Below are 10,649 nucleotides of genomic sequence, written 5' to 3'. Positions count from 1 at the left end.
TGAATGCCTGTATGTAATTAAGCCAGATAACAAGGACTAGCGCAATGATAAGAAACTCTAAGACAGTGTTTATTCTTTCAGGTCATTCATCCATGTTTGGAGATTGTGTGTGATTTCTTGATACAAGACATTATTATATTATATTATATTATATTATATTATATTATATTATATTATATTATATTATATTATATTATATTATATTACAATATCATTAAACATACAGATCAGCTGCAGCAAAGCTCATCGATGCAGCCTCACACCCAGCCCGCCCGGCTCGGCGCTATTTATACAAGTCCTTGCTTCTAGAACGGCCCCCGGCTCGGCGGCGCGGGCGCGGAGGAACACGAGGCGAGGGGGACGCTGTGATGCGGCACGGCGCGTAGGGAGACGGGTCCAGGGAGGCGTTAGGAACGCCAAGCGCGGAGGGAGACGGGGCCGGGGCTGGGCGAGAAGAACGGTTGGTGCCGGTTGGAGGGAGACGGGCACGCGCAGAAGGAGGCGGGGCCGAGCGCGGGAGGAGGCGGGGGGTTAAAGGGGCGGGGCCTCGCAGAGGGAGACTGGACCGACGGAGGAGGCGGGGCCGCGCGGAGGGAGACGGTTTCGCGCACGGGGAGGCGGGGCTCGGCGGCGCGCGCTGTACCGTCGTCCCTCGCGGGCCGTTGCGTTCCCTCTGACCCGGGTCCTGGCTCCGCACCATCCGGGCTCTCGGCGCCACACGGGGAAGATGGCGGCGCTGCTCCCTGCCGAGTGGATAAAGAACTGGGAGAAGGGGGGCAAGAACGAGTTGTGAGTGCGGGGCGCGGCCTGCGGGGCGGGCGGTAGCGGCGGGCCGCGGCCTTGCTGCGGGGCTCGGGTTCCCTTCTCTCCCTCCCTGCCTCCCGGAACGCGGGGCCCGAGGCGGCCGCGCTGCCCCGCACCTGCCCGGTCGGAGGGACCCGCGGGGCCCGTGGTGTCCCGCTGCCGTCCCTGCGCAGCGCAGCCGCTCACAGCGGCATTGTCCGGGTGCCGATGGGAGGCGGTCGGGCTCGGCACCGTGGCTGCTGCCCTGGGGAGCTGTTCCCGAGCTCCGCCGCCCTCTGGGGAAAGAACCTTTTCCTAATATCCAGCCTAACCCTCCCCACGCCCGTTTTCCGCTGTTCCCTCGGCTCCTAAAGGTCTCGGCCCCCTTCCCACCCATGCCCAGCGCTGTATTCCGTGGTTCAGGCGAGGCAGGATCCGTTCGTCATTCCTGCTCGCCCTCCAAGGTAACCTTTGTGTGCCGAAGGGCCTGGGAACGGCTTCCGTGATGGATCCAGGTGTGCTGGGAGCTTTCCCTACTCGGGCCTCCTCTGTGTCCCTTTCGAGCAATCCTAAGGTGGCCCGTTCCCTGTGCAGCATTTCGGGAGCGGGGCTTGTTCACCAGTTGTCGATTTCGTGTTCCTGTGTTAGCTCGGACGAGGCTGTCCTGTGTGCTGACTGTATGTTTAAGCGCCCTTATTGTAATTCTTCCATGCACTTCTGCTGTTTCTCGTGACTAAAAACCCGTGCATTTTCAAATATGGGTGTTTTGGGGGGCCAGTTTGAGAAATATTTCTTGATATTCAGTCTTTTTGTTAGTTTTTTTTTTTCCTGTTCCTCTGCTTTAAAAGGTTGTGCAGTTGAAGTGACGATCCTCCCTGTGCATGAAGAAAAAGGTGGTGGAGTAGGGCACAGAGAGCATAGAGGCTCCCTGTACAAAACACCATTTTCCCCAGACCCTCTGTTTTCGTGGTGAAGGGCCTCCCCTTCATAGCAGTGTCATTTCTGGCTTTGAATCGTTTTTTTGGAGCTGTTACCGAGTTAGCATGCAAGTTCAGCATGTTTTCATGTGAATGATACAAGACCAAAGGAAAATACTTTGATTTTACTTTATCTCAACTGGAGAACTACCTATGTCAGTTAAAATATGCATATGCTTAAATGTTGGTAGGCACGTGCACTCTGTGATAATTGCTGCTGTACCCTATGTGTGGGAAGGTGGTTGAGAATGTAGGGCGTTGTGTATGAATACGAGGCTTAGGTTCAGTTGCTGGCTCTGCCTTAAAAACTTGTTCAATGAGTGCTTGACTACCTCAGAATTTGATGTTTAAGCAGATCTATCCCATCTCGATCTAAAACAAATTTAATTTTGAATTTCTGGTATTTGAAAGTGATTTTGTAATGATGATTATCATTATTATTTCATAGGCTACCCTATTTTTAAATCATATTTTCCATGTATTACACAGTTTTATCTTCAGATGAAGGGATGGAGATCTTAGTAGAGTAGGGAAGTTGTCCATCCTAGGCTTGTGGCAATGAACTACAAAACGAGAGCAGTAGAAGTTTCAAAAGACAGTTAACAGACAACAGTTAGGATCTGTTGAACTGAAAAGTGGATCTGATAAGTTTTCATTGGTGTGGCTGTTGTTTAAGTGGGAAAGTGCGGTGGCTTTTTTTCTAATGAACTTTAATTTATAATGCTCTCAGTTGGGACTAGATGACCTACCCTCCAGCTTGTTGGTTGTGGGGGGTAGGGCTTCTTCTGTGCCCTCATTCACCAGAACTCTCTCTGCTCTTGTGCTTATCTGACCTCCTGGTAAGCTGCTTCAAATTGAAAGTTGGTGGGGACTTGGTTTTTTGACCAATTTTCTGCCAGGTTTGTCAGTTTAACTGATTTAACTGACATGAGGGCTAGAACTGTGTGGCCAGGAAGGCAAGTAGTGTCAGTGAATGTGTCCATTTCTGCAGCAGCAAGCCGTTAAATCAGCTCAGCTGTACTACCTGCACATTTAGAAAAGGTCATCCTCCTTTAGAGATAGAGTACCTGTACAAAAGGATATAAGTACAATTATTAATTTAGATCCAAAGAGTACAATTTTGCTACATTGATTAAACAGATTTCACTCTTAAGGGTATGTGAAGTTGATAGTATTCTTTTGGTATTGCTGGAAAGGGAATTGGAAGATGTTAAAACTCTTTATTTTGTATTAAGATGTACTCGTGTGAACTCATCAGTCCAAGCAGCCAGGGTTGTTGCTCACGTAACCTGGCTGTTGATATCCCCTTATGCCATAGGGGTCAAAGTGTGCAGCTGTGTAGATAATTTTTGGAATCGGTTGTTTTGCTTTACTCTTATTTATGTCCTGAGCTTACAAATGAGTGTTTATAGGGTAACTTTTTTCATGGAGAATTAAAATTTAAGCAAATCCGACTTAGAAAACTCTTTGGGGACAGTTGTGGGGGAAAAAATCTGTTTATTTAAAAAAGTGCACTTAACCATTAAGGAAAAAACCTAATTATATGTTCCCCTATTTTGCTGTCTCTGTTCTGATTATTTCCAAATATATTGTATTCTTTCCAATAGCATTTAGAACATCTTAGCCATAGCATTGTTTCTTGCTGAGTTTGCATGTTTCTGCTGATTACGTTGTATGTGAAACTGCCCGTTTTCCGATTGTCTTTAAAGTGTGCATATACCTTCTATTTGCTAATTATAGTCCTTTGATTGCTGGAACAGCTGTTTAGTCCTTCTGGAGAGGTGATAATCTGCATAGGATGCAAATAGAATGAACAATGGATTGCTACAGAATCCTTTTCTACCGTTTCTTTTTCATGATAAGGCACTCTAATAATTGTACATACCTGCCTTGTTTGAAAAGATGCTCTAAGCATGCTCCCACAGGAACTTGTAGTCTTGCCATCTTCTGTAGGAATAGCTGAAGCTCTGGTACTGTCTTCAGCCTTTGCACATGAAAGACTTTCTAATGAAAAATACACAAAACTTTTGGTTGAAAGCTTGCAAGTGTGAATAAAGTTCTTAAGATATTCACTGATATTGGTTATACTATAGTTAAATCACTATCTTTTTTAAGATACTGTTGCTTTTAAATGTGAATCTGCTCTTGAAGCCTCATGCTGGGGTGACTAGGAGTAGAGGAGGGGGAAAATGCATGTAGCTTGGGAGCATGTCCGTTTCTAAGCTGTAGGTGTAGCGGAGAAGCCTGCTCTTTAACCGTTTATTTTACAGCACACCAAGCTTATTTCATGGAACACTACAGTACTTTTTACGTTCAGCTTATTTGATCAAGGGAGCCTCATAAGTGACTAATGACAAATAACATGACAGGTCTTTGCATCCTGTGGTGGATTCTGTTAGTAACTAGAACAGGTGAAGTTCTGCCTTTCCATTCATAAAACATTGCATCAGGAAATGGTGCATAAGGTTTAATTTTAAAAATATTTTACAGACCAGAGTTTGAAAACAATGATAGTCATAGTGTTTCTATGAGAAGCGTTTCCTTACTGGTTAAGAAAATTAGGTTAATTCTAGCACTTCCTTTCACATACCAAAATTGCCTAATTTTCTCACTTTTCTGTGTGTAAGCATGTATAATACTAGGAAGACTATATTTTTATGTATGATAGGTAGATGTGTATGAGATCTGTTGGGATTCTTGTATTTCTTTGCTGTGTAACTTCTGTAAATTACTGTTTATGAAATGTGAAAAATAGTCAGCCATTTAAACTTCTCAAATTTACAGTTATTTTAGCCAGAACAACAAAAAAAGCCCCCAAACACTTGTGTGTGTATGCTGATATCTATTTTAATGGTTTTTTTCTTCATTTTATTTCAGTGTGCAGCTATGTCGCACTCTCAGTGAAAACAAAAGCCACGATAATGTGCTTTTCAGAGGTAAGTTGTGTGGTTTTTTGATTGTTTTTAATTAAATATAAAAGCTGGAAACAGTTGATTATGGTACCTCTGCCTGCATCTGCTTGGAACGTTCCTATACAGTGACCAGTACTGCATGCTAAAGCTGAACACTACAAGTAATGAAGCGGTACAAACGTCCCCAGCTGGGTTTTTCTTCAGAGTTGTAGGTGAGAGATCTCTTAGACAGTAGTAAGTGTTGATGGTGCAGCCCTGTGTTTGGTCTGTGCTGTAGAAAATGGCCTTCCATTTTGCATACTTATCATACGATTAGATTTTATTCTAAAAGTTAGATATTCAAACAGGAATGCATGCAAGTGTGAGTGCTTACTGCAGAAAAGAATTCCTGCCATGGTACCAGAGTGAGAAATTTTCTTCTTTGTTGGTGAAAGACACCACTATCTTCAAGTTTTGAATCCTCACTTTAAGAAATCTGTGGTTAAAGGACAATTACGTTTGGTTTTTTTTGCTTTATAGAATGTATTGGAAGTAAAGTTTCTGTGTTACTGAGACCACAACTGTGTTTTGGGTTCTTGTTGAAATAGCCATAGTGGGCAATTGTAATAGCAGAAGAGATAGACAAAAGCGTCTCCATGTAAATTATAAGTAATATTAAGTAGTGAGAATTTATTGTTCAACAAAGCAAAATCGTTGTTCCTGAAGTTTTTGAAGAAAGACCATCGGGTGTTTTCTGCTGTAGACAGAGGTTGACAATTACTATATGCTGTTTTCTTTATTGTCTTTTGCTGTCAGGATCTAAAAGATCTATGGGGAATGACTAGATAGATACACAAGTGGCTATATTGGAAGAATTAATAGATAGTAGAAATAGTTGAAGTCTTTCTGGTGATGGAAAAAACCCCTGAAAATACAGGCCATCTGGAGTGTGGTACAGAGATGCTTGACTGCTGAGAATTTGTTAGAGTCCATGTGACTTGGATCCAGTTCTGAAGACTGCACTGGCACTTGCATTTCCACCGTTTAGTTCCAAAAAGACTTTTGTTGAAGCCCAGTATACCACAGCTTACGGGGACAGGTCAGATCTGCTGGTGTACCTGTGTAACAGATTGTCCACGATGTTGGAGCTGTTTGCAGAGGTGTGCGAGGCCATGCTTATGGCAGGTTTGTGTTCATCCTAAATTACTTCATGAAACTCTCGTCTTGAACTGGCCTTCAAAGTAGTAGAGTTGTGTTTTACTAATATTTGTCTGAACCAGTCATGCTCTTTTCAGATTTTTAGCAATTAGTGTTCTTTGCCAAAAGCACTCTGATGGGTAAAATTCATTTGTCCATTTAAAAAAATAAATCTGCTTTTTAATGTTCCTTAATCATCTGCTTTTTTTAACAGATATCCAACAGGCTCTGTATGAGCTTGCATACCACGTTGTCAGAGGAAACTTAAAGCATGATCAAGCTTCTAATGTTCTTGGTGATGTCATAGTAAGTATATTTTTGCAATAATTGCATACTTTATAAATTTTTGTTTTTTCAAAAAGCCAAATGAAAATCAAACAGGATGATATTCAGCAGACTTCTTTCTCCATGTCTGAAAAAGTTGTTCTGATCAAGTAAATTTTCTCTATTTGTGTGCACTTGAAATAAATATAGTGTCTGGGTTTCACGTTTTTTCCCTGATTTTTTAAGGAATAGATGTTTAGATGTCAATTTTAGCGTAAATTAAAAAGTAAATAAATTTTTTAAAGGCATTTGAAGACTGAAGTTTTTAGTAAATGCTAAAGATATATTTTATTTGCTGATGCAGTGTGTCTGTAATGCCACCTACTGGCTTTTATAATTTACATCTTTCTTACAGTGTAACAGTGCGTGTGTCTGCCATTTTACTATTGAGATATAAGTCACATGTCTGCTTTAAAAATAATGCATTAGGCTTATTTTGTGTTTGAAAGAGGGTTTTCTTAAAATACTTCAAATAAATAGAGCAAGTAGGGAAAACAGTATTTTGCTGTAAACTTCTAAGGTTGATGTTCCTACAAAAATCTAAATATGAAGAAAATACATTTTAAAATGTCTTCTGAAAATGAGTTCTTCTTTGCGAGTTTATAGATTGCTGTTTGGATGTGAATAGAGCATAAAGGAAAAATACATTTTGCAGTAATATGTGTTAGGATAACCTTTTTAGGTTTTGACTTCTGCATTTGGGTTGTGAGAAGCCAAGGTTGGAGTGCACCTTGCTGTTGGGCTAGCGTGTGATAATGTTTGATCTTTGGTTGCAGTAGGAAATTAGGACTTGTTCAGTGCCTGTGGAAGTATAATTTACCGTACAGGCTGGTGCTGCCTGTCAGACAGGGAGTTCTGTTGTGCTAGAGATGAGGAGGCAGTAAGCAGAGGGGTTTGTTCCTGGCATTAGATGCTCTTTTAAATTACATTGAAATGTTACTGTGTTACATATCAATAATTAGTACAGCACTGCTGTTAGATATTAGTCAATAATTGAACCTCTTCATTATTGATCAACCTGAATTATTAATTATTACTAGTAATAATTAGTAATAATAATGTGTTATTAATTTGAACTTACCTTTATGATGGAGTATCGTTTTATGTAATGGAATAAAAATTTTCTAAGTGTAAATATTTGAATTTTTATGTTCACTAAGTATGATCTTTTTCCTTTTTTAGGAATTTCGTGAAGACATGCCGTCCATCCTAGCTGATGTATTCTGCATATTAGGTAAGCTAGGTTCCCTTCCTTTCAGCATTGCAGCAAATTTGGAGACATACACGCTTTGTGCATTTGCTTGTTGACTTCTTCAGGAGATGTCATTAAATCTGTAGACCATGACTTCTCTTTACAACATACGTGTTGATTCTTTTGTGTATCTGTATCTTAGTTGTTAATGTCTTTACCTTCTGCTTTGTTCTGTTATAGTTTCCAGAACTCTGTTGATTAAAGGCAGTGGAAATTATTCTACCAAGAATAGTTAAAGGAGCTAGCTTCTAGGAATGTTGGATGTTAGCTAATAGAATCAATGACTTAGTGTTGTTATCGTTCTTGTAAGTATTTTAAATACAAGTTGACTTACTGGTAGGTAGAAACTCTGTTCTCAGAATGTGTCCTATAAATATTTATATTTTTATCTGTGCAGTTGCTGTTAGTGAAATAGAGCTTATACAAATTGTCCAAAAATCTAAAGGCAAATGACAACACTTGTCAAATTATGATCTGTCAACTGAGCAGGCTTTAAAGATGTGTACCTACTTTTCTGGCAATAGCTTCTGGATTTTTATGTTGTAATGTTGATCCAAAGCTGTTTCTCAAGTTTTTAGCATTTTAGTCCTGTATACTTTTTTCCGTATCAGTTTTAACTGCCTGATGTTTCAGACTTGTCGTATGTATCAATGTTTTTTCAAAAAGTTTGAGCAAGTTCTTTTTGCAATCTGCTCATCACAGATACCGCTTTGTTCTCTGCACTGAAGGTGTGTGGCTGTGCTGTGGCTGCCTCTGCAGAGGCACCTAATTGAGTTTGCATATGCAACCCTAGTTATGTAACATCTAAATGTATTTTGACTTTGTTATATGAGTAATGGCTCATTCTGTGTACTTGTATTGCCTTTTTGTAATGATTAATTTCTGTAATGCACTGATAACCCTTCTGGGTTTTAAGCTGAGCTAGAAAACTTCTGAGTTGCTTCCCGAACTGCTTGAATAACTGAAACTAGTGTATCTGTCTGCCTTTTCTAAATTATCTTTTAATTTTCTATGTCTCCTTCCCTTCAAATTACTGTGTAGCCAAATGCCATGTGTCCACTAGTATCAGAGAAATAAATAGTATGGCTAAGGAACTATGTTTTAAACTCTGGAAGGAGTCCTAGCTCCTCGCTTCCTGTAATGATGTGCTGCTTTTAACTATTTTAGCCAGATGAGCTTCCTTGGCCATTGTTTTATGAGCTGCCTTTCCATAGAATTCCATTCAGTATTTGACAATGCAAAAAAGAAAGAATATACAGAATCCTAGCTAGTAAAAGACTGCAGAACAGGCAGTAGATGTTAGCTGCTCTGAAGACACGAGGGAAGAGACTAGAGACCAGCACATTACATTGTTTTGTGCATTTCTCTTGTTTTGTGCATATTATTGACTCTTAATGCTTGCTGTAGACCTTATTGCATCAGAGAGAAGGGCAAGAAAAATTATGGCATTCTTCTGGTTTCTGTTTTACCTTTTCATGAGATTTGTGGATGTGTGAGAGTTGTCGTCACAATAATAGACCTAAAGGTGGATAAGTAGGTGGAATATGGCAAGAATCTAACATCTTAACACAATGTAAAGCAGCTCGTTTACATCACTGGCATTTGTTGGAATAGTTATAAAGAAAAAACTCCTATGTATTCCACAAATAATGATTTTTTTTATTCCTTTTATTTCTATCTTCTTTGACACTAGATATTGAAACAAGTTGTTTAGAAGAAAAAAGTAAGAGGGATCATTTTACCCAACTGGTATTAGCCTGTTTGGTAAGTTGCACTTAGAAACCCCGTTGGTAAAGTGTAAGCTAAAGTCTGACAAGAAAAAATCAGAGTTATGAAACTTGTGTGTGGGTTTTTTTTTTTTTTTTGGTAGGAAGACTATTAGAAGGTTTTAACATTCCCAAATAATTTAAAAATGTATCTTGAAAGTGTTATGGTAAAGTAGAATTGTCCCTTGAACTCTTTAAAGAGTTTTGAGGTAACTTAAATTTTTCCCCTCTGTAAGTTCAACAGAAATTTTGCTTCTGAAGTATGTTTTGAGTTGGATTTCTCCCTTATGTAACCTCCTCTTTGTTTAGAGGTGGCATTCCTAACCACATGGAATAAGCTTGATTTGTAGGAAAATTCAGCTTATGAAAACAAGACTTTTCTTCCAGAATGAGAGAATGGGTATAAGCTTTGTGTAAATACACACTTCTTGGTAATGATATACCTAAATAGTATGCAGTGTGTACTTTGTAACTGGCGAATAGGTTTTAGGGCTTATTTCTTCAAGGTGCTCTTGTCTGGAAAACCTCCTACTGTAGAACTCCATCTTCAGTTGAATAGTTTCTTAGTTTTGTTCACTTCTATGTTTGAAGCAGAATGTATTTAATATCATGTTATCATGATATTTGAACTTTTTTTGATTTGTGGTCAGAACATGTGTGTAGCCTACAGTAATAATCAGATAGATTCTTCATCTTTATAACTGAGAAGTTTGATGTATGTGAATGTTTTTGATATTTTTTAGTATCTTGTATCGGACACTGTCCTGAAGGAGCGTTTAGATCCAGAGACACTGGAGTCACTAGGACTTATCAAGCAATCTCAGCAGTTCAATCAGAAATCTGTTAAGATTAAGACAAAACTGTTGTAAGTTTTGGGGCAAGGGTGGTTTGGGGAGTGGGTGGGGAGGGGCAATGGTAATTAGTCTGTTAATATTTTCTAAGAATGATGATGCTTTTTTTCAATAGGACGCTCAATTTTCCTTAGGAAATGTGTTTTGCTGCACTTTAACAGAAGAACCTCATTAGGCCTCTTACGTTTTTCAAACTCTTGAGAAATATAAAATCTTTTTTAATGTTATCTATTGCTGTGGCTTTTGCTACAGTGATTCTGTATTGCAGATTAAATAGTTCACATTTGTCACAAAATTAAATATTAACTTATAAAGTATAAGAAAATTAATTATTGCTGTTAAGCATGGGTGTTTGTTTTCATTAATAAGCAAATTTAGTCTTGTTAGTTTTGATAACACAATGTTTTTGTGGTGTACTTTTGTTTTTTGTTTCTGCATCCAATGTTTCATTCTCAATCCCGAAGAACACCACTTGAAACTAGAATAGGTCCTTAAGCCCGAGCTGTTACAGAGCAATTCTCCAGCATAGTGTGTAAGAACAAGCTGTACTGTTAAGTATAAGCATAATTTTGCTTTTAAATGGTCTGCATTTGGAATAAGACCCCCTT

The 10,649-nt window shown here is 39.5% G+C and overlaps 1 protein-coding gene across 6 annotated transcripts in view; it reads left to right on the top strand.

The window, feature by feature from the left end:
- The first annotated feature begins 613 nt into the window (after nucleotides 1–613).
- The window catches only part of THOC2 (THO complex subunit 2), a 45,447-nt gene continuing 35,411 nt past the window's right edge, over nucleotides 614–10,649 (top strand). For 3 of the 6 annotated variants that reach the window (XM_054075397.1, XM_054075395.1, XM_054075396.1), the window contains exons 1-6: nucleotides 616–789; nucleotides 4,638–4,696; nucleotides 6,063–6,154; nucleotides 7,355–7,406; nucleotides 9,118–9,188; nucleotides 9,934–10,055. In XM_054075397.1, coding sequence (XP_053931372.1) covers nucleotides 728–789; nucleotides 4,638–4,696; nucleotides 6,063–6,154; nucleotides 7,355–7,406; nucleotides 9,118–9,188; nucleotides 9,934–10,055 — 458 coding nt within the window. In that variant the 5' untranslated portion in view covers nucleotides 616–727. Of the gene's footprint in view, nucleotides 790–4,637; nucleotides 4,697–6,062; nucleotides 6,155–7,354; nucleotides 7,407–9,117; nucleotides 9,189–9,933; nucleotides 10,056–10,649 lie in introns of all 6 variants that reach the window. The other 3 variants (XR_008451396.1, XR_008451397.1, XM_054075394.1) reach the window with 2 other exon arrangements.

The sequence above is a fragment of the Cuculus canorus genome, chromosome 10 (assembly GCF_017976375.1).
Source record: "Cuculus canorus isolate bCucCan1 chromosome 10, bCucCan1.pri, whole genome shotgun sequence".
In the NCBI taxonomy this organism is placed as follows: Eukaryota; Metazoa; Chordata; class Aves; order Cuculiformes; family Cuculidae; genus Cuculus; species Cuculus canorus.
Note: the sequence above shows the minus strand (reverse complement) of the source record. Positions and strands in the feature narration are given on the sequence as shown.